The 27,885-nt window shown below is 36.0% G+C and overlaps 1 protein-coding gene across 2 annotated transcripts in view; it reads right to left on the bottom strand.

The window, feature by feature from the left end:
- Window positions 1-759: 759 nt before the first annotated feature.
- atl (atlastin GTPase) overlaps window positions 760-27,885 on the bottom strand; it is an 82,928-nt gene continuing 55,802 nt past the window's right edge. For both annotated transcript variants that reach the window (XM_083137963.1, XM_083137964.1), the window contains exons 3-11: window positions 27,125-27,259; window positions 24,484-24,639; window positions 22,699-22,848; window positions 21,133-21,271; window positions 18,838-19,022; window positions 16,122-16,343; window positions 11,950-12,164; window positions 10,588-10,654; window positions 760-2,848 (exon numbers count right to left, since the gene is read on the bottom strand). In XM_083137963.1, coding sequence (XP_082994089.1) covers window positions 2,729-2,848; window positions 10,588-10,654; window positions 11,950-12,164; window positions 16,122-16,343; window positions 18,838-19,022; window positions 21,133-21,271; window positions 22,699-22,848; window positions 24,484-24,639; window positions 27,125-27,259 — 1,389 coding nt within the window. In that variant the 3' untranslated portion in view covers window positions 760-2,728. The remainder of the gene's footprint in view (window positions 2,849-10,587; window positions 10,655-11,949; window positions 12,165-16,121; window positions 16,344-18,837; window positions 19,023-21,132; window positions 21,272-22,698; window positions 22,849-24,483; window positions 24,640-27,124; window positions 27,260-27,885) is intronic.

The following is a 27,885-nucleotide window of genomic DNA, read 5'->3' on the forward strand; positions in this document are numbered from 1 at the left end:
CCCCGGAAAATTGATTAATTCTGCTGTTAATATTGGAGAAGCAAAAATGGACTCCTTTACACAGAAATAAACTTAATACTCTTATAACTGCATAAATGTGCTATTAGAAGTGAAATATTAATTCTGTGGAATAAGTGTAGTTTTTAAATCAAATTGAGGATTATATTCACAATTTTAAAACCAAAATGTCTTTTTATATACCACTTTTCATCCAATTTTTCACCGCTATAACACCGATATTTCATTTTATTTACCGCTTTTGAACCCGAAATTGACTCAGTTTTTGTACCGAAATTTTGATTTTTTATTTACCAAAAATATGGGCCTCTAATTATAATACATAAACCACAGAAAATAATATAAAATAAAATAAATTTCCAAATTCAAAACAATTTGGAATTTTTAAATGTATTTCTTATGAGGGGTCAAAATGACCCCTTTCTGCTGTTCTAGGATGTATCGGATGCTCTGCCATTCTATTGTTAAAGTAAAGACGACCATTCACTAGCAGTTTTTTCCCTACATGGGAAAGCCTGCAACACTGACTACAATAAAGTAAAATTTTTACCTGTTCATGATTATTGAAATCAAATAGTTCAAAGGAGAAGCAAGCTTGTTGCTTCCAAGTACGTTTCGCTGTAAAGAATATTTCGTCTTTATTGTTTGTGTACTTCATTTACATAAAACGTTTGTTTGAACAAATTACCATACATTCAGATTAGGTCTAGGTGTCGCAGAAAAATAATTTTAAAAAATATAGATGCTTAATTTTTTATTTTCTTAACCTTCCAATATTAAATGATACCAAAAATAGTTAGAAAACATAGCTATTACTTACATTACATACTAAAATGGAAGTCCCACTCATTGTTACACTAGTAGAAATACATTTCTATTGCAGGTTGAGACACAAAGATTGTTTTTTCATTTTCTGTAACTTACTATCTACTCGTGCAACTGTCCCACAGGAGAAAACAAGTGAAAACTTTCTCCATTCACTTTTTGTAAATTAATATTTATGGCATGAATTTTACTCTGGTTGAAATGTGGCTAAATTATCATTATTTTTATTCAATTAATAAACTACATATGAAAATATTTCATACCAACAAAGTACTGTTATTACCATTCTCAATGATTAAATACTACCATGTTACATAACAAGTGAATTTTTAATGATTGATTTTCAATTATTTACAAACAATAATATACAAACCAACTTCACCATAGGCATAACATAAACATCAGTAACTCCCACAAGTGAGAACCATATTAGTAATAACATGAGATTGACCCCAATGTGGGGAATTACCCTTCACTTAAAGAGGACCTACATCGAGGTCTGGAAGCATATCACAATAATACTTTTTCTTAACTGCTTACAAAAGAAAAATATATTTCTTTTTCTAACTGCCTCTGTTGAATGGCTACTTCAATACACGCTTCAATGCTCTTACCTTGAATTCAAAATTGAGCGGCAACAAGATATTTAGTTATGCTCATTGGTAAGAAATGTCAAATTAAGCACACAAAAAAAGTTGTTACATTGGGGCTTCAGTGAGAAATAGAAAGTACATATGTATAATTAATGTACGTACACCCAATAACATAATAAATTTGTGTCTCTTGGGTTAACTATGATGTTGATTCCCCTTGTTACACAAGAAATGTACTTTATCAAACATAAGTTAACAACAGAAAATAACGCAATTCATTCTTTGCTATTAAAGCTCCCCAAAAATCCGGAGCAAAAACAGAAAGTCCTACGAAGAGTGCGAGAAATAAACATTCTTGAGCATTAAGACTTTTAGAGTCCACGTAGATTTTAATTTTGAAAGAGCTGGCAATATCAGAACTTGTAACCTATGGCACTTTTTACATACAGGACTCAATACTCGCTATGCCTTGCTAAGCTATACACATGAAATCTCAAAGAAAATAACTCTAAATATTCCTGAATGTTATTACTACTGTGTATTGCAGAAAAAAGACAAACGTTCAATTTATACCAAGAAAAAATCTTGTTGCTCAACATGGATATACTGTTATTAAATTTCGATCACCAGTAATACTAACCGTGATTATTAAAATAACTTAAACGGTGTTGTTGCACAGCTTTAATATCAAGATATACCTCACTAATCAAAGACACTAACAAATAAATCATAATTAAAAACAAAGGAATAACACTCGATACTATAAATTTGTTAGAAATTAACAGAAAAAATTATATTACAAGAATTAAGGTGCAGAAATTTTGCTCAGATCTTGAAGGAAGCAACTGAATTTCAAAACAGGGGAAACAAAGTCTAATGTCCCACACCACAAAGTTACACTCAGGTACCTAAGATTATTACTATCCACAACCCGAATGCATATCTACACATATATTTATATAAAATGTATGAAATACAAGGTAGTAAAAAATGTTCTACAATCAGAATATTTGAAGGTAATCTTCTAATTTAATGCTATTTAGGTAATATATATATATATATATAATGTGTGTCCTCTCTTTTAACAAAATTATTCATTTTAAAAAAATACTATCTAAAGGTAACAAATCTAACTCTCGAAAATATTATTTCTGTAAGTTTAATTTTAGGCACTGAGTTTTATCAATTTACTTCACCACCACATCATACTAAACTGAGCATTTCTAAAAATTTGTCTTGTCTGCGCAAAAATATTTCTCTCTTTAGTTATCTTAAAGTTCACAAAGATTATATCACGAATGTTTGAGCTTGCCATTAGCTTCAATGGTGCTATTGGCTGCTATTTCGACTGCATGTTGTGCTGCATGCTGCAAGCTCTTCTCCATGAACTGCTGGTACACTGGTTTCAGAAGCTGGGGAAAGACAATACAAGTTGTATTACTGATCGCTCCGTACGGATGTGCAAAACACTGGTTCATCAAGAGGCAGACAAGAAATGTAGAGCTTCGGAACATGCTACCTGCTTTTCAATACATAAATAATAAAAGGGCGTTCAACTATGTCTAAGCCTTGATTAGAAACTCCTATGATTCACTGATCTGTGCAGTGTGTCGTCAGTAGTTACCAAACTTTTTGAGCTACGGGGCACCTTTCTGGAGAGAAATTTAACACAGAGCACTACTGTTGCCCTTACACTTTTGCCCATTTTTTTAAGAGATGGACTGATATAAAATTTTGAATGATACCGATAATGATAACCAATATTCTACCAATCATACATAACATTCCAAATGGTTCATTGACCTTCTTAATAAATGTTGTTGCACTTCCCCCAGGTTACTTGAACCTGCATACATCCCATAGTCAGAGCCCAAAGCATGATGCCTTAGACCGCAGGCCACGTCGCAAGACATATACCCATGAAAATTATAGCAAAATGGTACAATAGTGCAATTATCTGCAATTTTACCGATATATCTATATCGGCTGATACTGACTAATCTGTCCCATCTCTACTATTTTTACATTTCTCAAGTTCTTATGCTGATATGAAGCTCAAGGTGCAAAAAAAAACAAGGCATTACAGTGTAAAACCTCCTCATTGGACAGAACTGTTTTCCTTGTATTTATTTGAAACACAAAACCTGAATACTGAAGGAATCAATTTTATAATCAGGATATCAATAATAAAACTGAACAAAAAGATAAATGAAAAGAATGTAAACAATAAAAAATATAACTAATAATAAAAATAATAAAATCAACATTAGAAGCCCTTCACCTGTTTCATGAATGCCGTGGTGGAATCAAAACTTTTCCAGGTAATTGTGGATAGGTGTCAAAGCTCTCGAAGTGTGGCAAAGTTCTCACAGAGGAGATGGGATTTTTATGGTACCGAGTGCATCTGCAGGCTGCATGATTCACCAACAATCTCAATGATTATACAGCGTATGGTTTTAGAAGCGAAATTGGGCAGGGCACACAAGCCTGTCCGTGGTGACCAGCCAATGGCGGGAGTGCATTGTTGTATTGTTAGGAAACTGCAGTGCACAGGTTAAATGCAGTGTTCTGCAAATTTCTTGCGCACATGAAGTTTTCATAAAACTTGCCACTTTAAGGTTCATCATGAGATTGGGCAAGACATTTTGAACCTGAATATCCAAGTTCCATAAATTACCATCACCTACAGCCAGAGTTATTGTTTCTTGAAGAAACACTGGGAAACAACAGGCGTATAGTGGGGTGTGGAGTTAAGAGCCCCACACTTTCTTGATTGCAGCTGAAGGTGGAGGTGATGTGATCAGCACCATGCACCTGGCTGCCTTTACCCCCCTCTCCTAGTACCCATTTTTATACGATGCTGGATGGGCACTGGTGGGGATTCAACCCAGGTCTCTTGCATGGTAGTCAGATGGCCTAATGACTGAGCTACCGTGGCTCATTATACTGTGTATGCATTATAAAAAAGATAGTTGAATATTGGACACTGTGGATTCTCTGTCTTTACCTTCCGCTAGCAGTTAGTTTGGCAATAGCACTGGCTACATATTGGCTAAACTCATGTTTCTTCTAAAAGCGTACACGGTATAGCATGGTTCCAAGAAGATGCAGGCAGGAAAAAGTGACCGAGGTGATGAATAATATGAATTTCAATCTCTAATGCTTGCTTCACAGCTTGCTGCATGAACCAAATAATTTCTGCCCAGAGCAACAATGCTCATTTCGTGGCTACACAAATTCTCTCGATTAGGTCAGGTGTTCCGCAGAGAATAGTTTGGGAACCACTGTCATATACCATGTTGTTTAAAATGTTCAATTCCAAATTAAGCAATATGCCATAAATTATACACTGCATGTTGTATAAATTCAATATTATATTCTAGTAACTGCAACTGGACAAAACAGAGCCCTACAGAGGATTATACTAGCCATAGGACCAGACGGAAGAGCCTCATTAGCCTGCAAGAAGCAGTTACTGGGGTGTACTATGTGAAAGTGAGGTTAAAGGTCACGCCTTACACCCCAAGTTTCCTGTTGAATACCTTATAATAAACTGCAGCTGTCACTTATGCATGATACAGCAGGGTGACCACTCTAGGACCATGATAAAATTCAAGTATAACTCCCGGTTTTCAAGGTTAACTTTCCAAAACATCAAGAGCACAAACACTTACATTAAAAATATATAATTTAAAGTACAGAGTTTACATTTTCCCACTTCACATACTCAAGATTCGAAATATATCTACAAACACAATTTACAAATGTTACGGGATATAATAATTTACAAAAAAAAATGTGAATTGCATAAGAATTTGAAACTCAAATTTACTTAATCAACTTCAAGATATCTTAAGTCTGCATTAATTTTCAGTTGGTTAGATAGATTGTTCTGCAAACGACACTAACAAAGAAAATGGATTGAGAGAATTCTGTTTTATTTTCCATGCAACTTTTTCTTTTCCTTCCCTGATAAAAATAAAGGCTAAATGTGAAAAACTTGCTTCAGGGCATTAATAAATATGTATAATTTCAATGGGACTTGGAATAATAAAAGTTGCAATTTTTCCCGTCTACAGAGAAAAATTCATGCACAATTCCTGGAATTTCCAGCGAGTAGCTACCCTGAGTATGCATTTGATGCATGCAATTAACATTTGCTTCAATGCCAGCAGAAATAGATTTCAGATTTCATTTCCGCATACAAACCAGTGTTGATAAGCATGACTTGACTCAAATGAACAGGAAACGCCTGCTAAGATGGTCACATATAATTGCTTTGGTTTATTTTACTATGATTTTCTGCTAATTTTGGCTAATCTTGAAGATGAGGTATGGTATGGTGAAGGGGCACTCACAAACGATACCTATACCCAGGCTGGGATTCGGACCAGGGACCCCTGATGTTATAGCATGCTATGGTAAGTACTCGGCATACACATCTAAGTGCATTAAATGCAGTGCTCAAAGTGGAAATCGTTAGGAACCACCTCCCCCGCACTTCAAACATTGATCCCACATAGGGCTGTGCGATATCAAATATATCGACGTTCCATACAATACCAATATTGACGATCCAAACAATACAGACACATCTAAATTTTTTAAAGTTTCGTCCCTGCCCTCTTCTAAAGCTGTCACTGCTCGTAGTGTTGAAACTATTCATCAAACAGAAAAACGTTATTACAAAATAGTGTGTGCTGTCACATGCTGTACATGCTGTGTCGAGGTGAGACCAAAAACGAGACAGTCATTTAAAACTTGTAGCACGTATTTGCTTCTCATGTTAATCAGAGGCAATCTCTCATAATTCACCTCCCAAGTTTTGTCCCGTCATGGTGAGCGCATTGCTCATCTTAACATCCTTATGCTTGACTTAACTTGTACGTAAGGAATGCAACACCACCATACATCGATAATATCGATATTGAATATAGATGTCGATATTATCGATATCGACGCTTCGATACTTTAAAAATATCAACTCTATATCGACATATCAAAATATTGCACAACTCTAATCCTACACCGTTTTTGTGATAAGGTGAATATTCACCATGTTTATGCATATTTCGTTTTTGACGAAAACACGAAATGTGAAATAACACATTGTAATGTTAATTTTAATTTTTCATGTTTCTTTTTTTATTTTTTTATTTGATTTAGTTTATTTTACTTCGCGTTTTGTGCCTCTTGGCTAATTTGCGAAGATGGGGATGAGTGATGAAATGATGAAAGGACATTCACAAACAACCAAGCCCGACCGGGATTCGAACCCGGGACCCTTGGCGTCGCAGCGCGATGTGCTAACCACTCGGCCACAGGGTCGGGCATTTCATGTTTCTGAAAGGTGTGACGTGCATTTTCCTATTCTGTTTTTTCCACGAAATGAACTGCAAAATACGAAATGCGAAATAGACAACACGAAATTTAGAAAATGCGAAATAGACTCCTTAACACGAAATTTAGAGTTTATTTACCGATACGACACTTTCTGAAGTTTGAATTATCCTATGAGACAGGAAAATTGATTAATTTTGCTGTAAATATTTATACAGTAATCAACTTAATACTTTGGTAACTACATAAATGTGCTATTAGGAGGGATATGTTTATTTTGTGTAATAAGTGCAGGTTTTAAATTAAATTTAGAATTATATTCACAATTTTACAACCAAAATGTCATTTTATATACTGCTTTAGACTATTTTTGTATCGAAATTTTGCTTTTTTATTTACCAAAAAATATGTGCTTCTACCCATTGGCCTCAGATTCAAGTTCAAGAATATTTAATATTAGACCAAAGTAAGTATGAAGACGATGAAGAATAAAAATTAAGTTTAGTACTACAACCATGGATATTTCTCATGGACTTAGTAAAATAACATTTGATGACAAGCTTAAATCTTTTATTGATGAATTTCATCACTTACTTTTGTTAGGAAACAAGGTTGGATTCTGAGACATGTATGATGTTCATGAAGCAAAGATACAAAGACATAGCTGTGCAATACTTAATTTAGAATGAAATTCTCTGAATCTGAAAAGGTAATATAAGCTATCACTAATTCAAAAAGAAAGGAAATAAACAAACTAATTTCAGTTGAATTGTACAAAAGAAATGTAAATTGCCACAGAAACTCTGCTGCAACAAATACAGTGTACATTTCATACATGCTATCAAATATAATGATTCCATAGTGATTTCCTTCACTGTTAAATCTGTACCAAATGTTACAGTTTCAGTACAAAATGGTAAATCAGTAATGCATCTGAAACTACATACATAAATAAAGTCCACATAGCATTCAGTTGGATATATGTCACAAAGCAACAGCAAGACAAGGATAACATCATTTCGACCTATCACTTATCTCAAGATTTTTTTGCCTCTCAATAGTTCTGTGGATACAAAATCTTAAAAAAAAAAAAGGAGGGAGATTGGGGGAGGGAAGATAGGGAATATCTAGAGAAATTCTTTATGTACTGATACGCACCTTTTTTTACTGTATGTGCTATACAATACCTTTTTTCGGTCAAGTTACCCGCGGAATGGCAGCTAGCTTGGCAGGAAGTAAGATCGTATCTGCCAGCTTTTAGACCCATAACGGTACACTGACTTGCCACTGGACGCGTCAGTGCTTCATTATCCAGTTAGCTGGCATCCAATTTGCACATGTTTGTAAAGTGTTAAGGCATTAACAAGTGTTTTAGATTGTATTGTTTTAGTTCACATATTACTGGTGCTTTTCTGCAGTCTAATAATGCCACGCTATCCGTACAATTTGAAACAATGCATTTTTATGCACGACACTTAAGTCATTATGAATTCTTGCAGGGAAGTTAAAATACGTTTTGCAGCAGAATTCCCAAATGTTCCTGTTTCACACAGAGACAGTGTTCAGATACTTTTCAACAAATTTAAGTAATCTAAGTAATCAGGATCTGTTCTTGATAAGAAGCAAAGGGTAAAACGGCATGTGCTTAAGCAGGAGAAACGTTGAAGCACGATTAAAAATTCCTTGCACAAGAAACAGACATTTTCATGACATCTGCATGGTGAGCTACCAAGCTTTCAAACCTGAAACCATACATTAGAAGAATCGAAAGAAAATATCAGGAGGGAAATTGAAGCAATTTTGGAACTGATACGTGTTAGTGAAAATTAACTTTAAAAATGCGTAAATGTGTGGATGCAGGAGGACATTATTTCAAACACCTCGTGTCAAAACGTATGTGCTCATTTTAATTGTAAGAGTTTCTTTCATTACAGAGCTAGCAGTTCCAGTTACGTGGATATTGCATCCTGTTTGCCAGCAGATGCAATCTTATTTTCCACCACGCTAACCGCTGTTCTGCAGGTGATTCGACAGGAAAAGGCACCTTTGTTCTTGTTCTATGAATGTTTGAAACCTCAGAGGTTATTATGCATTACCCTGCATATGATTAGTAAAATGACAAGTGAGTTCAGAAAAAGTAAAATATACATGGAAGGCACATGGTGTTTCACTAAAATGGGCATTTTTGCATTGCAAAAACATGGATCTGAGAAGTGGATTGAAGTGTGAGTTGCCGTTCTTTTAATAAAAATGTCCAATTTTGAAGTTGCTGTTAAAGTCACCTGATCTGTTTAATAACTTCCTGTGGGGCTCTTGAAAAGTAAGGAATTTGCAAGTCTGCCACATACCAATGAGATACTCAAAAACAAACATATGTAAGTACGATCAGCACCATTCGTAATCAGATATTCCTACATGTCATGTTGATCTCTATCACAGGCTGCTTGAGTGTGAATGTCATTAAGGTGATCAGTCACCTGTAGGACATTTAGGCTATCGACCAGGTAAATTCTGGAAAAGTTTCCGAGAGCAAACGTCACTCTCATCTTCAGGGTAGAAGTGCAGTGCTGAGCGTCAACCCGGTTTACATGTATCTGCATGTGACTGTTTCCCGTGCCCAATCGGGAGCCATGTCTGCTGCGTTCCCACTGCCGGCTGACTGTCACTAGCCAGGCTGGATCCAGTTCGAGCTGGGTCCGGGTTGATGCTCAGCACTGCACTGCTACCCTGATGACGTGAGTGACTTTAGCTCTCGGAAGCTCGGAAACTTTTCCAGAATTGACCTGGTCGATAGCCCGAGAGAATTGATTCAGCATCTCTTTTGTTGCATGCTAATTCCAGACACTTATTTCCAGACACTTATGAAGAAAGTAAAACCAAAAAGAGACTGTGAAAAAAGCTACTTTCCATTAGAGTTTCTTTCCAGAAGTTGGTTCTGTTGATCTGGGAAATTATTTTGAAAATACACTCGCCGCAAAATAACTTCAGACCTCATAACAAAAGCACAAAAAATACAGAAAATTCATGTGAAAAGCTATTATTTCAGATTCTGTAGAAAAAAATTCATTCCATTTCGTTTCCAAGGAAACCTTTCTAACAATGGAAAGTTGAATCTCATTTTTAGCCATTGTTGTGGTATCCATGGAGATGATTTGAAATAAACAATTACCTAATTTCAAAGGCCCATATCTCCATTGCTAATTAACATAGAGAAATGATTTTAAGCACAATAGATTCAGCTCGATGCCTTCTATCGGATTCCATAGAAAATTTCATTCCATGTCCCATATTTAGGCTTCGTTTCTATGGAAACCTTTCTAACAATGGGAAGTTGAATCTCATTTTTAGAACTTAAATTACTTCCGAAGTCTTAGTGATTCCATGCCCAAGTGCATCCAAATGGTTCTCAAAAGTAAAGGCAACATGACTCCGTATGCATTTTTTGCTGTATCTAATAGCTTAATAATAGCCTTTCACATGACATTTTCTGTATTTTTTGTGCTTTTGTTATGAGGTCTGAAATCATTTTGGGGCGGGTGTAATGCAGACTGAAAACAAACAAACAAAAAAAACCAATATTCACCATTTTATGCAAGTTTTACAACAAATGTTAACACTACAAGTGTGGCCACAAGGTCTTTGCTTTACGACAAAGGTTGTCAAATAATTCTAGCATGTACAGGTGTTGACACTTCTGGATTCAATTGTTCCCACTGATAGTCAATGAGGTGTGTTACAACACAGAAGTGACCATAACTGTACATAATAGGAGAAAATTACAGCAGAGAATATATTAAAGAATCTTACTTACATTATCCCACAATATATTTGCAAGATCGTCTATCTGGCTTCCTAGTTCTCTCATCTCACCACTGTACCTGTAACATTAAAAAAATACAGTTACATGCACCACGAAGCTGGTTAAAATCCACTCTGAAGTAAAAAAAAAAAAACAGGAGTTCCATGATGAGTCAAGTCATTTCATCACCCACTGTATGATTACAACGAAGACACTGAGGAATAGGAGGAATACTTCAAAATGCATCAACTATAATATGTATCCCACAGCCAAAAATAATCAACAAACTTTGATACATGATTCAAAATCTTTACAAAATAACACTTAACTCTTGTTTTACACAAGTGAGTACATCTTAATAATTTCTTAAATCTGATGAAAGTTTTCCGAGACTAGCTGAGACACTGCCAGCAGCAAACATGGGTCAGTCAAATATAAATTGGAATTTCACTCTAACTTTCTATTACATCAAAATATTGCAAAAATGCAAATGGATCATTTTTCTGTATGTTCACTACAATCAAGGCACTTTGCAACAAGATTAGTAATTTTTAATGCCCATGGCATAGAAAAAGGGTGAATGGTGCTGAAGCTAATTGCACAAGAAGTACTTTGCCTCATTGCTCTAAAACTTTGACCTCTCAATGGCTACAAATGATAATTACAGGGTGAGAGATATGGGCTATAGGGAGGATGTTCCAGCATAGTCCAATGCATTTTTGCAATTTTATCTAGAGTTAAAGTGGCAGTATGAGGTCAAATCGCAAAGTAACTTGCTAGTTATTACAAATTAGGGATGGGACTGATTCATCTGTACTCTATCAGTATCGGCCGATATAGGCATATCGGTAAAATTACCGATTATTTTACCGATCCGATATATCGATAAATATCTGATAATTTAGTGCAAAATTCTTCCATTTTGTTGTAATTTTTATGGTTAATCTCCATGCCCTAATTTCTAAAAAACTAAATGTTTAACTATGCAATTTTTTTTCACTGCAGTCACCTTGAAACGCACCTTTATTAAGGAAGTTAATGAACCTTTCAGGTTCTTCAAGGACCATTTCTAATTTTATATCGGATCGGTAGAATATCGGTTATCGGTATTGGTAAATTTTATATCGTTACTTTATCAGTATCGACCAAAATTTCATATCGGCCCATCCCTATTACAAATACTTATTATTTAGTAGTTTCACATTATTCTAGTTATACCAAGAAAATTTTTAGGCATGTACAGTCAAACATTTCTGGCATGTAACACCACTATTGATTTTCAATGGTATTGTTAGAATGCAGACATGTCCGTGACTGTACACAATTGTTTTACTAAACTGAATCTAATTAAAACATGCATTTTCTGCCACTTACCTTACATATGACCATATTCCCAGAGTTGCTAGCGAGACACCCATTATTAAATTACAAAGGTTAGCTAGAGTGTATATTCCAAATAAACCAAGTAAGCCTGACAATATATAAAATATCACAGCTATAGCGAAGAATACGGCAGGGGTCCTCGCTGCTTTGAAGATGTTTTTACTCTCATTGTGAGATTTGAATTGAGCATATATTGTTTCTAGGTCCTGGAAGAAGAGAAAATTGACATCTACATTAAAACATTCACACAAGACTCGCAGTGTCTTGCTCAGCACAATTCAACGTTTAACAGGATCAATTTTCGAAATTTAAATTATAAAACTTTATGATTCTAAGTTTCTAAAAGATTTATATTGGCAAAATTTCAATAACACATGGAAGGTTTAACTACCAGTTGCAAAATAGTTAAATATTTACTCTAGTGGCAACTCATTTTGAGAATTAAACAGTACAAGGGTTATAACATACCAATTAGAACAACTATATTTTTCGAATGCAGTGTACAGTCAACTCTCGATTCAACGACCTTTCACAGTTCCCGGGAAAAGGGTCGTTATTTCGAAGGGGTCGTTATTGGAATTTGCCCCAATTTTCTGCTTAAACGGAGCTCAAACGGACACAAAGATGCAGGTTGCACAGGACGCATGTTGTGAGAAGGAAAATAGAACATGAAAACGTTTTCACAAAAAATAATGTTACTTTCTTTCAATTGTGCACAGTCGTTGCTTTTCCAGGAAATTCTTACAATTATAGTTCATGAGAAAGCCTTTTGCACCGAGACCTATGGAAAGGAAAACAATCTCTCGCTTATTGCAAGCGAAACTCAAAGAATCTTGACACCAGTTACACTAGCGCCAGCAAAAGTCGGGAGATAATCGGGCAGAATGAATGTTGGATTTTATACGTGTCTAGTGGAGCATTGTCTGTTACAAGATTAACTGGTAAGATTAGATCTCTCGGGAGAAACAACACAACCTTTCTAGGCACCAGACAAAAAAAAAAAGGCGGGGCTGTAATTTTCGTTCTGGTTCGGCTGTGTAAAATACATCGCAAAAAAAAAACACGTTTTCTTTGCTTCAACCAACTCCATTCACCCTCCCCCCTTCCCCATTCAAGGGAGCAGTCCAAACTCCTTCTTTGACTTGCATTGTAATCCAGTGTGAAAAAGTAAACGCGCAACTTGCGATTTGTCTTCACCCAATGCGACGTCATTAAACAGCGTCCCAGTCGAAAGTCATTTAGGTTTGGAATTGAATTTCACTTTAAACTGTATATTTAGTCCCGATTAGCCCATCAGCATAAAATGAACTGAAAACAAGCTTTATGAAACTGCGCACTTTTACATGTCAAAATGGTAGATCGTTATTTACTCTCACGTTAATCGATGATTTAATGTTGGATTTAGGAGTATTCCCGATGTCAAACACCCACTCCTCCAAAAGTTTTCCCCTTGAATAATGTCTTTCTAATCGATCTCAGCGACCATTCCTACATTGAGCACTTTTTTTTTCCATTGCTGTTAGCAAGCAAAAGCTTTGCGGACGCTAGACAAAACACTGGCGCCAGCTGCATCATAAAAACAAGGAGACCGGATGGAAGTTCGAGCAACAGGTGGCGGAAGAGAAAAGTCCCAGCATTTTAAAGATAACGCAACTGTCGAAGACGGAACTTTCAACAGTAGTGTAAAGAAGAAAGAAATGTCCCTTGCTTTACGTTTTACCATGCAACAGACAATAATACGGGTAATATTTCCTATGCAGACAACAGCATAAAAAAAGACCTGAATTCTGCAATTATCAACATTGCCGTGCACACCAGTGGTGGAGAATAAGCTGGGAAAAGGGGGGGGGAGGGTTAATTTTTTTATTCTGTTTTTGTTCGTTTTCAAGAATATATCCAGAACTGGTTGCCCCATTTTAGACGTTAAAGGAAGAGGGGTGGGTCCACTTTCACCCTCGCCTGTAATCAGCCCGTGTGCGCACACGAGCAAGAAAATTGCCCCTCCCCCCTTTGCTGACAGGAAAAAGGGGAGAAGTCAGTCAGCCAACTGAACACTTTTTTGGCAGATAGCAGATATTACGACACAATTAGGAAAACGTATGAAGTGGGAAAACGGGAGTTAAGATGCACGTAAGATCGAAGTAAACTTTTGTGGAAACCTGGATGACAACGCATTAAGCGGGTTGACGATCTTTAGTTCGCCTATGTGGCTTTGATTATCTCTAACAGTTTTGCTTTTTTATGAAGTGTTGCAGGGAACAAAGAACACGTTTTGAATGAAAGCGGTTACCGGAAGTTGTCGGCTACAAGGCTGAGAGTTGCTCACTCACGGGAACCTGCAGAACTCTAGGTCAGAGCTGGACAGATGGGCCAGACTTCCAGGCGCCACGCATCTGTATTTTCGAACATTCCTGCGATCTTATATCTCAAGGTGGTGTATTTATCGATGAAAGAGCTTGACCTGCCATACACATTGGCAAAGACTGCAAGTCCAGCAGTCATTTCGGGCTGCTCCCCCCTTCCTCACCTGCGAGTTTTCAGCAGCTCTTAGGACAAGGAAACAAGTCAATTTAAATAACATCCAAGCACATTCGATCTTCTCTTCTCGCGTATCCAAGAGAAAGCATGGCAAAACAAGCCTGGCATGTTGGGTAGCGGCCGTCGGGTGCAGGGTAACATTGGTGCGCTTGAGGGAGGGGGTGGCAGAGGTCAAGTGCTATTGGATATCACTCAAGCATGGTGTGGTGGTGTCTATTTTTAGTTCAGACCCAATTGTGAGCGGTAGAGCGCTCGTGAAGGGAATGATTGGGGAAAAAAACGCATTTTTCGGCCGATTTCCTTCAATTTTTCAACTTTTTTTCCAAAATTTTCAACTTTTTTCTAAATTTTTCACGGTTCCCGGGAAAAGGGTCGTTACTTCGAGGGGGTCGTTATACCCGGGGTCGTAGAATCGAGAGTTGACTGTATTTGGAAGTTAGAACTTGGGAGTTAATATTAATTCATTCTTCATTTTATTGTTCCACTGAATTATGGTGCTGCTTATGTTGTTAAAGGGGTACAGAGTCCCTCAGTAGTGGATGCTCCATCATTACAGCACAAAGGCGATTCTGACAACATATCTAGAAGCGCAAATCACCATCATCCATTTGCCTGCTGTGAAAAACTTCCATGAGATCGACAAGAAACCTTTACCTTGGCGATCTCGAAATGTCTCATATTTCAGAGAACATTGAACGCGTGGGGAACACAGTCGATCAAAGTCCCAACCTAACAGTCACTAGTGAGTGCTACAACGGCATGTTAATCACGTTTCTCATTCCCTAAATGAGACAACTCAGTCTTACAAAATGTGGATGCAACTTGTCATGCAGGATTAGTGGCAATAAGAACCCATCAAGACCATTTCCCTGGTCGCCTCATTTCCAGATTAGGAGGTATCAATTGGCCATCCAGATCACCAGATCTAGCCCCACCGTACTACTTCCTGTCGGGTTATCTAAAGGAAAGGGTGTACACCACGAGACCCCAAAGAATTGCTGCACTCAATGGAATTATCCGGAGGGAGATAGAGGCCATTCTGGTCAATTTTCTACGCCATAGTATGGAAAGTATGACTTCGAGAACCCAAGAATGTTTTCCTGAAAGCGATGCCCATCTGCAGGATTATATCTAAACAATGAACAGTGCTGCACACTCCCGTATCTTGGTTGTGTATTGTGCTAATGTGCTTGTTCCATTCCTAAAAATTTGTATTTTAAATGTGTCCCATCAATAACCCTGTTTTGTAACAAAGAAATTATATGAAAACCTTGCAAATACAAATTTTGAATACACAGGACTAATAAGCGGTTAAAACAAATTGAAACTATCAGCAGTTCAAAGTGTATTTATTATTATTTGTAAAATTTAACATTAGAATTCTGGAGGACTCTGTACTTAATTTTTATAATAAAGGCAAATCCAGTGATAAAAATGTCTACCTAAAGTTTCTTCATGTAGACAGTTATTTCAGTTAAGGCACGATCAATTTCTTTCCATACATTTCATATGAACCAATTAAACAGGAAGGAGCAAGTAGAAAATACATAGCTGACTGGTACACAGAATAGCATCTTTACATTCATTATACTTACACAACATATAATTATGCTTCAAACACATACCTCTTCCAGCTTTTGCCTATACATTTCAGAAAACTCCTCTCCTCCCATTTTCCGCTTGTTTCTAAAGTAGTCTACAGCTTTGTCCCTGAACCTTAGGTGATCAGACTCTAGATGTGCCGAACTAAGGTATGGCTTGGTACCACCACACACACTCTCCATGCCCTGGCCGTATATTTCTTTTGCTCCTGCCACAGCTGACAAGTTATTTGCTTCTGCTGTAGCCTGGAAGAGAGGATACTTTGGGTAAAACTTATGCATAAATACACTTAGTCTATTGGAAATAGCAACAGAATTGAATCCAGTGGTATTTCAATTAAAATGCATTAAAAAACATCCAAAGTTTAAAAACATTCCATTGTCACGGGTTGGACATGCAGATTACATTTTTGATATTAAAGTAATTATTCTACTGATAGTTAAGCAACATTTTTCTTACAGTTTTTGTGCAATGAAATATGAAACTTAACACTGTTGATTAAACATAACTACCCTTAAAATACTTTCCCAGATTTAAGTGAACAATTTTGTGTCAAAGATAGGACAGACCACGAAACTATACTCTAAATTCTCAGCCTCTTCACTTAATAAGAAATTTATTTTAATTTCTGTAAATTTTCAAATGATTAATAGTAAATTATTTAAGATAAAGAGGAAAGGTAATTGACCTTATGCTGTTGGAGTTGAGGGGGAAATTTACCAGTTAAAGGAGAAATTGTTTTTTGGTGTCACAGGTGGGACACAATAGAAAACAAAGGTAAATAATAAATAAAAGTTAAAATAAACGAATAATCTGTACCTTCTAACTTAATTATGTATAATAATTGAATTTATTTCTATGCAAATGACAATTTTAGATTGCTCACTCGCAAGGTAAGATAAAGTTATAGCATTGCATTTAATTTTAAAAATTGATGTTCAGGAGAACTTTCACATGGAATGTCTCACATCCAAAGTCGAAGAAAAATCGGTATACATGGAAGAAAAAAAAGTGCACCTTGTTTATGGTTGAAAGGGTTTCTCCTGAACAGTGTGTACAAAATACAACTCACCAGAGTAATGTGGTTAGATACACTGAGAAAGTGAACGAGAGAGAATCATGAAAAGTTTGGCAGCTTGTATTGGATCAGTACACTTACAGTACTGTTGCTGCCAACCACACACTGATTGAACCAAAACTTGGCAGTAAAATTAGTAAATTTTATGGATGTACTGATATGAAATTTTGGCTCATACCGATACAAAACCAATATAAAATTTACAGATACCAATAACAGATATTCCACCTATTCGAAAATAAAATTCCAAATGGTACCTGAAGAACCTGAATGGTTATTGACCTTCTTAATAAATGTATGTTACCAGATGGACCAAGCTTTTGCAATGCTTAGACATTTAGTTTTAAAAAAGTAGAGAATGGAGATTATATGTATATATTCATAAAAATTGTAACAAAATGACACAATATAATGCAAATATTTAGATATATATTGGATATGTAATATTTTTGGTAATTTTACTGATAAACTGATATGCCTGTACCGACTGATACCGATTAATCTGTCCCATCCCTAGCAAATTTGTTTCATGAAAAAAATGAAGGTGGAGGTGGTGAGTTGTGTTCAAAGCTATCATAGCAACTGATATTGGGAATTGAAGCCAGGAACAGCAGTGTCAAAGATCAAACATTACATACAGCCAATAAACATGATAGTAAATACGCTTTGCCTGGAGTTATGCAAAATACTAACCAATACGTAGAGGCATGCCTTTTTAGTTTTTTATGAACACATGAAATGTGAAATAAGACAATGTAATGTTAATTTTTCAGGTCTCTGAAAGGTGTGAGGTGCATTATCCTTCCTTGTTTTGTTACTAAATGAACTGCAAAATGCGAAATAAACTCAAACACAAAATTTAGTTTATTTACCGATGCAGCACTTTCTGAAGTTTGAATTATCCTGCGAGTTATGCAATTCACGGAAAATTGATTTAATTTTGTTGTAAATATTTGAGAATATATTTATTCAGGAATAAATTTAATACTCTGGTAACTACATAAATGTGCTATTAGAATGGATATGTTTATTTTGTGTAATAAGTGCAGTTTTTTTAATCAAATTTAAGATTATATTCACAATTTTAAAACCAAAATGTCATTTTACATACCACTTTTAAACCAATTTTTCACTGCTATAACACTGAAATTTTATTTTATTTACTGCTTTTGAACCTGAAATTGACTGTTTCTGTACCGAAATTTTACTTTTTTATTTACCAAATATATGTGCCTCTACCAATGCGGTATAATGTTTTTCCAGAAGCAGACTTCACACATGATGAAAGTGCAATGTATCAGGCAAAGGTCATCATACTATTTCCTTGAGACAGGCACCACTGTATGTTTGGTTAATCTATTTTCAATATCAACATGAAATGACAAGTACAGCCATTTCGATGCAATGAAAGTCCAATTTCCAACAAGAAGAATCTTTAGCTAGCACACACACAGAAAGAACTGAAGGGATTACACATAACCCGTTTCGACTTCATATACGCCACGGTATGTTACACAAAAGAGATGAGATACACAGACAATAAGCACATAAGTTACAGGCTACAAACAAAGTTACCCATGCACTGTTTCATCTCTTGAAAACGAACTTCATCTGTTGTCGTTGCTATGTACCAACAAACACCCACCATGCAAAAAACATACCTCCAACATAGATTTTGGTTCCGGCAATTCATTTCCTTTGTATATTTGAATATAAGACTTGAAGTAATGTACCAACTCCTTCGCTTTCACTTTCTGCCCACCAATTTCTTTAATTATCAAGTTCTCTGGAGCTAAGATCATGGGAATAAGAACTTGCAACTGTCTTTTGAAGTCTGATTCAATGTCTGGAATGAAAATGCACAATAATAATAATTAATACTCTCCATTTTATCAATATGATATGAAAACTAACAAATTAAATATCATTTTGTATTGTAGATTCAACATACGTAAGAGGAAGAAACAGGATTACTATAATTTCTTCATTAAGTAGGTCAGATACGTTGATGGAGGTTCATGCACAAACACTACAATATTCATGATAGTGATGTCATAAGATGGGAAAGATTCTGCTACACTAGCAGATTACTTACTGACCTGACTAGTAACCCAGCCAGAAGCAGGATGGGAACAAAAATTATAGAAAAAGCCACGAAAACAATTGCCCCTGAAAGAGATGTTACATCACTTTGCAATTACATCTTCAATAGTGATTAGTAGAGGCATGCATACTTAGTTTTTGATGGAAACACAAAACAAGTGATGGCCATTTTCGAAAGAATTATTTTTTGATTTTCAAAAAAATCTGTCTTAAGCTGTGCTGCCATTCTCAAACATGATGATATTAGGCCTATAAACATATTTAATGTTTGTTACTAAATTCTGATCTGGCCAGGTCTGTCAATACCTCAATCGCAGTCCTTGGGAGAGACTGGTGTGAGCGAGTGACAAGCCATTAGGGCTTTGACACGACTTGTTCAAACACTACACTTTGATAGAGCAGCTCTTCTCTCTTTTTTACGTATTGTGCGAGTTACTCACTGTATAATATAATCTATACAAAATTTGTATAAAGTAGTCTTACTTACGTGAGTGAGTATAGAATTTCGAAACTACGTTTCGGGGTTCGACTGCCCCCTTCCTCAGGTTCTCTTTCCTCTAGGCACAAATTATTTTACGCTGCGTCAAGAGTGTTAAAAGGATTAGGTTAAAAGGTTTGGTTAAAAAACACTTGTTAAAAACAGGTCACCATTCCTTTACAACCCCCAGCTAAAAATCCTGCTTTAAGGTGTTCCCCATTCTCCGCAAGACCTCTTTTCCCAGGATCCTATTAAATTGACTAAACATATTCCGTTGTTCTGCTTGCTCTGACAGTCTATTCCTGACCGAGAAGTCGTAAAGGTTATTTTCCCCCTCCTATGCTGTTCCCCTTCCCCTACTAGCATCACGAATTCAACTCAAACTCTCGTTCTACCTCAACCGCAAGGATCACTTCTGGAGTAACATGGAATCCTATCCTAGGATCATCTTTCTTTGTTCTATCCCATTTTTTAAAAGAAATCACCCATTCCTCCTCTAAATTTCCATCATCTATGTTCAATTTTTTTACTTCTCCCCGTGCAAATATTTGCAGCCTCGTAGACATTTCTATTCAATTTGTTGCCTTCTTTTCTAATGACCTCTTTCTTTACGATTGTATGTTCAGATAATCTGGTTTTGGGGACTGCCTCCCTAATGTCGTCCTCGTGTTCCCACCATCTTATATGCATACTTCTTTCTGTCTGTCCTATATACTCTTTGCCACATTCACATCTAATCCTATTCACACCTTTGGCTTCCTCAGGATTTCCTTTCCCAATTCCTCCCTTTTTATATTCGGTAAAATATTTCTCTATATTCCATGGAGCCTTCATCCCACATCTAATCCCATACTCTTACTGTTTTCTCAATTTCTTCGGATAACCCTTTATAATACGGGATCCCTACAAAACTAACATTCTCCTTACTTAACCTAATCCTTTTAACACTCTTGACGCAGCACAAAATGATTTGTGCCTAGAGGAAAAAGAACCTGAGGAAGGGGGCAGTCGAACCCCGAAATGTAGTTTCGAAATTCTATACTCATTCACGTAAAGAAGACTACTTTATACAAATTTTGTACAGATTACCTCTTCTTTCATAGACTTCAGGTGAACAAATTTCCTTTTTGCTGGTGGTGGGAATCGAACCTACTACAAATCTGATGTATTACTACACAGCGTCCATTAGAATTCTGTACTAACTTTTACAATTAACATTGCATGCCAATGTAGAACCATTGTCACAAACATAACTACTCACAACATAAACATTGCTGCAGATTTTTTCAGTTTCATTTTATCATGTTGACTGATCAACAATCAAAACAAGAGCTTAATTCCAATTCAAGGCAAGGAGAAGTAAGAGAATACACACCTGACAATCTTCCATCAAAATTTGGATGAGTTGCCACCTTCAATCCAGGGTGAGGCATCAGAAAACATGAGATATCTGAAAAGCACGAACGGATGTGCCTACGGAGGGATTGTAGTTCTGGATGCTGGTTGTCTGTTACCTAAAACAACAAATTTGGATAGAAAATATTAGGGATGGGCCGATATGTTATTTTGGCCGATACCGATATAAAATTTGCCGATACCGATAACCGATATTCTACCGATCCGATATAAAATTAGAAATGGTCCTTGAAGAACCTGAAATGATCATTGATCTCCTTAATAAATGTGTGTTTCAAGGTGACTACAGTACAAAATAAGTTGAATATTCACACATTTAGTTTTTTAGAAAGAAGGGCATGGAGATTATCCATAAAAATTACAACAAAATGGCAGAATTTTGCACTAAATTATAAGATATTTATCAATATATCGGATCGGTAAAATAATCGGTAATTTTACCGATAAACCGATACACCGATATGCCTATATCAGCCGATACTGATAGAGTACTGATTAATCGGTCCCATCCCTAGAAAATATGTTATTGTACCCAAGATACCAGCTCATATGTTGTAGTAAAAGTACATATTATTCACAGTAGGTTCTTGTTGTATTACACATTTAAAAACAAGAATGTGGAAAGTTGGGTTGCATACATCAGAAAACAAAAATGTGGGTTGATGAAATCAGGGGAAAAAAAATAATAATAACAGTATCTCTAAGTATCTACTTTTGATGCACAGATGGAAAATACATTTGCCAGTATCCATAGATAAACATAAAGAGATAGTTTCCAATTCAGATACAGCAGTTCGCAATTAGCCAAAACTGTCAGAAAAGCGATGTAAAATTAACAAAATCAAAAGATACAGCAATATTCTGCATTATTATTATTCTGAGTGGATCATTCGAGCAGTTATTCTCGTCATGCAGATTCAACACACACATTGTTTTAATGAACCCAAATTTCCCCTCTTGAAAGTCAAAATCAAACTCCAAGATATAAAGAAAATAACTTAACCAAAGATCTTAAACATGGAGATGGTTTTGTGAAATATATTTATTATGATGCTTTTCTAATCATTATTCTAAAATTATCATTATTAATTTTCTTTTCCAATAAAATGATTTTCTGTTTTTACTGACACTGAAGCAAAGATCTTATTGAAAATTTCAGTACATACTTAAAATCAATTCTGAATAGTTGTTATGGCACAAATACATTTGCATTTTACTGTGCTATTATACCAGAGATTATCTTGAAAAATTGAAAGATTTGTTTGTGATTACCACAATTATAATAAATTAATAACAGTAACCATTCTAGGATGGCTGTAGCCAAAGTCAGTAGGAAAAATCCACAATATAGTACTACCATGTACCTACTAAGTACAGTTGAAAATTCTCCCATAGTTTATCATAAAAACTAATTTATTATGTATTATGCAATAGCAAAGAAGTGGTGTTATAATGAATTCACAATCACGTTATTGGTTCAAGCTATGACTACATATGTAATCTAGATACTTCAACTTTACATTACCTGTAATCTCCTGTCCAATATAACCTTTCCTCCTACTGAACCATATTCTGCTTCATAGGGAAAGCTCCAGTCGCGAACAAGAAATTGCAATTTCTGAAATGGTTTCTTGCCACAGTCTTCCAACGCTAGCCTGCCATATTCAGTAAACAGCTGGAAGGCAAATGTTCAACACACATAAATATTTGTGTATTCAAGAAACACCTGGGGAAGAGTCAATATCAATATTTTGTAATAATTACAAAAATGTCTTACTTTAATACTATATTCTATTTTTAACTTTGTGAATTTGGTTTGTTAGTCAAGGGTATAAATACACAAATATAAAGTTCTGTGTGCATTTTGCACCATGTCATGAGGCCTATTAGGGAGCCCAATATGGGCTGTTTTCATTGGGTGATTTTTAACAATATGAAAGTACCATGAAGCTGGTGCTTTAAGTGGAAGGATCCACGATGAAATCCTGGGAAAATCGTACAAAATATTAGGGAAAGTTTGATTTGACAATATCTGAAGCAGGCCTCCTTCAGTTTTACATGGGGTGTAGTGTAAATTCGAAAGAACGTAAACTAGCTGGGAATTGACCTTAATATACTTAATTATGCACTAAACTATTTGTAAAGGGTCTCACTCATCGCACGAAACTCGAACATCTTTTTGGCTAAGTCTCACACCTTTCTTTGTCTTTTAACGTAAGTGCAGAAAGCCTTCGTTATTAGGTTTAGTTCTCTTAGCATAAACACACTTTCAATTCATGCCTGACATCAGAAGACGAAAGATGATGCTTGACCAAACAGGTGTTTGAGTTTTGTCTAAGACCCATTTGTAAATCTTCCCTTCCATTACAAATGAAACTGCTCAACATAATGGAGACAAGAAATTTAAAAAAACACAAACTAAGATTTAGATTCAGTTAACCCCTTCCCTGTGAAATTTTCTAACAAAATGGTTTCTCCTTCTGTGTATTTTTTTTTGCGTAGCAATATTTTTAAGTAACTACTGCTTCAGCACAATTCATCCGAGTATCATGGTTCATACGTCTTTCTCTTCAGAATAGAACAGGCTTTCAAATGGTACCACGCACATTCATCATGCATGAGGAAAGGGAAATTGGGGATAATTCGGGAAATTTCCGTCTGAAAAATCCCTTTTGGTAACTTTCGGGCCCTCTGGACCGGCCCTGGATATAGGTACCCGATAATAATCTACCTTGAAAAATACTATGGTCTATATGTAATGCATCCGTCAAGTTTCATTGCAATATCTTCAATAGGTACGAGGGGAAAAAATATTTTGCAATCCTGTTTGACAATACTATTAGAAACCCACAAACTCAAAAACCAAAATAAATCACCAACAGTTCAAATATCACAACACCAAAAAAAAAAAAAATGTACATAAAGCAAAGCAACTGACTAAACGTGGCACACAAACGAACTCACGTTTGCACTTTGTCAGCATAACACAAAAACAGTTTACTTTCCTCTGAACTTCTTCTTCTTCTTTGTCCGTACTGAAAATCGTGACTAAATAATAGGTCGTCGTTTCTTCAATAGCAAAACATATTTTTCACCAACAAAAAACGTATTATTCCATTCAACACAGGTTACTTCAGTCAGAGATGTTAGCAGGCGTAATATTACGCCCAACACAGAATAAGCTATAGTGACCAAGGGCATAATATTACGCCAAACACAGGAAAGGGGCTAATATTAGAATCATCAGACTTTGCCAACTTTTTCAACAGGTTCCTAGAAATACAAATCCACGTTTTATCCTAAGACTTACCTGCAGGTGCTGTAAATCATCTTCTTGAATGTTTTGAGATAAATTATAAATTTGAACTGAGCTTGTCATGGTACTAAGTGCAAACACCGTGGCACAATCACGAACTGTGCTCTCACTGTCAAAGGCACCTTGTGTGTCAACAAGTAATACTGCAACCTGTAATGGAAGGCAGTTGTTACTTTTTCATATACAGTGAGTGCACAAATACACTAAGGAAGAAAGAAGGGGGAGAAGGAAAGACATTAAGTGTACAGTGAAAATTGCACAATACCCCATATTCTTCCTTCAATTTTGATGGAATATTGCAGTTATCTTAGAATTGTGTATTGCATAAGACAGTTTCCCCAATAGAAATACTACATGACTGACTGACTGATTTTTGAATTGTGGGCACGTCAGCTCAGAGGCTATTTCAACCTATCTCACAATATGGGGACAAACACCTTAACTCAGTGGTTCCCAAAGTGTGCACCGCAGCACCCTGGATGGCTTACAGGGGCACCGCGAAATGTTCTAATGTTTTTACTGAAATGACACTTATTCCAACGTATGTGCTTATTTAGTACTTTCTACGTGTAAAATGTTCCTGAATTTGAAATATGTGTTAATTTTTTAGCTTACGGCAAGCAACCTAACCACACTAACTGAGTGTGTTAGTGTTGACTTGGGTGCCGTGGAAGAAATCTTGAAACTCCAAGGGTGCCGTGAAACAAAAACGTTTGTGAACCCCTGCCTTAACTAACACAAAACTGAGGAGACAGAACCTTAACAAGAAAATAAAAAGTTGATTCAAAAACTCTCTCACTCAATTTCTACAACTTAAAGACTACTAGGTTAAAAGCTGAGGCTGTAAAGGGGAACTCAGCACACATAAGAAAACAAGCCCCGAGAAGGATTATCCTGGTGGTTGTTCCAGGCACCAGAGCATGATTGGCCTGCAAGTAGCAGGTACTGGTGTGACCTATGGGAAAGGTTGATTTTTTAAGTGAATAAGGTCCACCGTTACAACCCTGAATGGCACACATGCATATAAAAATAGGTAACCTGGAAAATATTAGCACACATGGGGTTATAATAGGTACATGTACACAATGTACTAGTGTAAGAGACATTCAGTTCTCACCATAAGTTCTTTAGAAATTTTTGAAAGATGAACAACATACTGTACTAAAATAATAAGTAATCCCGAATGGTCATAATTGTGTTTCCATGAGTTCACTCCTCTAGTAAATTGGTACTGGGGTAAATGACATTTCACTGCTATGTGGTATCAAATATAAGCATGTGATTCCATCCATTTGCTACATCAGACTCTCCTATGCACTTAAAACTTTCTATCATTGTTGAATATCTTGTGCTTGGGCACCTCTCTATAGTTTGAATTTGAATATAAAATTTTAGGTCCGTCAGCACTTAGGCTATTTTGCACCCGTCATGTTATACGGGATCCAACTCCTTACCATAACAAATAACGTAACTGTAATGTTGTGTAAGTAAAATCTTAAAATATTCTGACTTAGGTTAAAAGCTGAGGTGGTCACATAAGGACAAAAAACAGGACACCATACAGAATTATCCTGACCATAGGGGCAGTCGCCACAGCCTCGTTAGTCTGCGAAAAGCAGTCCAGGGTGTACTATGTGGAAGTGAGGTTGACAATTGGGTGTACTAAGTGGAAGGTCAATCCTTACATCCCACCTACCTATAGTTGTTAGCTAAAGTGGCAGGTGGTTTTTAGTTCAATCTTGCAATTTGGGTAAGACAAGTGCTAATATTATTCATTCCCTGCACAAATCATTAACAAATTAATTATCTCACCATTTCAGCATATTAACCTTATGTGAGAGGGTCCAATTAAATGACTGAACGTGTGCCACTCTGTTGACGATGTTCGAGCAACTGGATTTTGAAGGGGATACCAACTACTAGGGATGGGCTAATATGAATTTCTTGCTGATACCAATAAGAGTTCAGATATTAATTTTACCAATGTCGATATTCTATCTATCCGATATAAAATTCTTGAAGAACCTGAATGGTTCATCAACCTCCTTAATAAATGTGTGTTTCCAGGTGACTGCAGTGCAAAAGAAGTTGCATATTTAGACATTTACTTTTTAAAAATTAGGATATGGAGATTATCCATAAAAATTGTAACAAAATGGCAGAATTTTGCACTAAGTTATAAGATATTTATAGATATATCAGATCGGTAAAATAATAGGTAATTTTACCGATTAATCTGTCCCATCCCTACCAATTAGCATGTGTTAATTGGGACATTGTCCATTGTCTAGTGCTTTAAACTAACACTACGTTTCAAGAAAACACATCTTCTCTCATCTCCACGTGAACAATTTTTATTTTGCCAGTGGTGGGGATCGTCAAATACCTGCGATTTTACTACAAATCCAGTGCTCTACTCAACTACTCCATGGCATTGGTTAGAGCATTGGATTTGTCGAATAAGTATAGTTTAAAACACTAGACAATGGATAATGTCCAATAAACATTACATACTAACGTAGAACCGTTGTCACTAACATTCAGAGAATTATGAGATACCAATTATTGGTCATTAAGTAGAACATGCAGTAACTGGTAATTCCTGGCAATATTACAACAGTAGAAAACTTCTCACCTTCTCACCACTTGGAAGATCCACGAGGAAGACTTCTGACCAAAGTAAGATTCCTGTCGTCTCTCTTTCCGAGCCTCCTCTCCAAGAAAATCCTTCCAATGGGACATCATCACCACCTATCCAATTTGGATCACCCTGAAATAAATAATACCATCACTGTTTCTAATATCCGAGATCTTGGATGCTTGTGATTAGGGATGTACCGAAGCCGATTACAGATGTTCGAATATCGGCCGAAATTAACACATCGGCTTCGGCATCGGCAAAAGTCCGATATTTAAACCGGTACCGATTATACTAGAGTTTTACCTTCTAATAAGTTTTATATTTTAATTTTGTAAGATTTATTGAAAATTAGGTTAAATTGAGTTAAATCCGAGACTGTGCTTATAATGTTCACATAAAAAACAGAAAACCAACTAAAGTCCAGTACCGGTGATGAACGTATTCACAAACACATACCGACTTGCTTCCGACAGCTTCTGTCTACAGTTCTTCTTTCCATTTTATTATGATTAATGTGTTTTAGGTTGGACAATCAGCAAATGCTAAGCCAAATTATATTTGCACCAACAACTAAAATATATTTATCATTATTTGAATGATATAATCTAATTTTAACATACATTGCAACAGCATGTACGCCGTAAGACGAAAAAGGTTAATACACAGGTTATAAAATGAAGTATGAACCTGTGTATGTAACCAGTGTTACTAACTCGAGTCAAGTTGTCATTCGTGCCAGATAAAGTGTAATATCG

This window comes from Lepisma saccharinum, chromosome 16, assembly GCF_977018435.1.
Source record: "Lepisma saccharinum chromosome 16, izLepSacc3.1, whole genome shotgun sequence".
Classification (NCBI taxonomy): Eukaryota; Metazoa; Arthropoda; class Insecta; order Zygentoma; family Lepismatidae; genus Lepisma; species Lepisma saccharinum.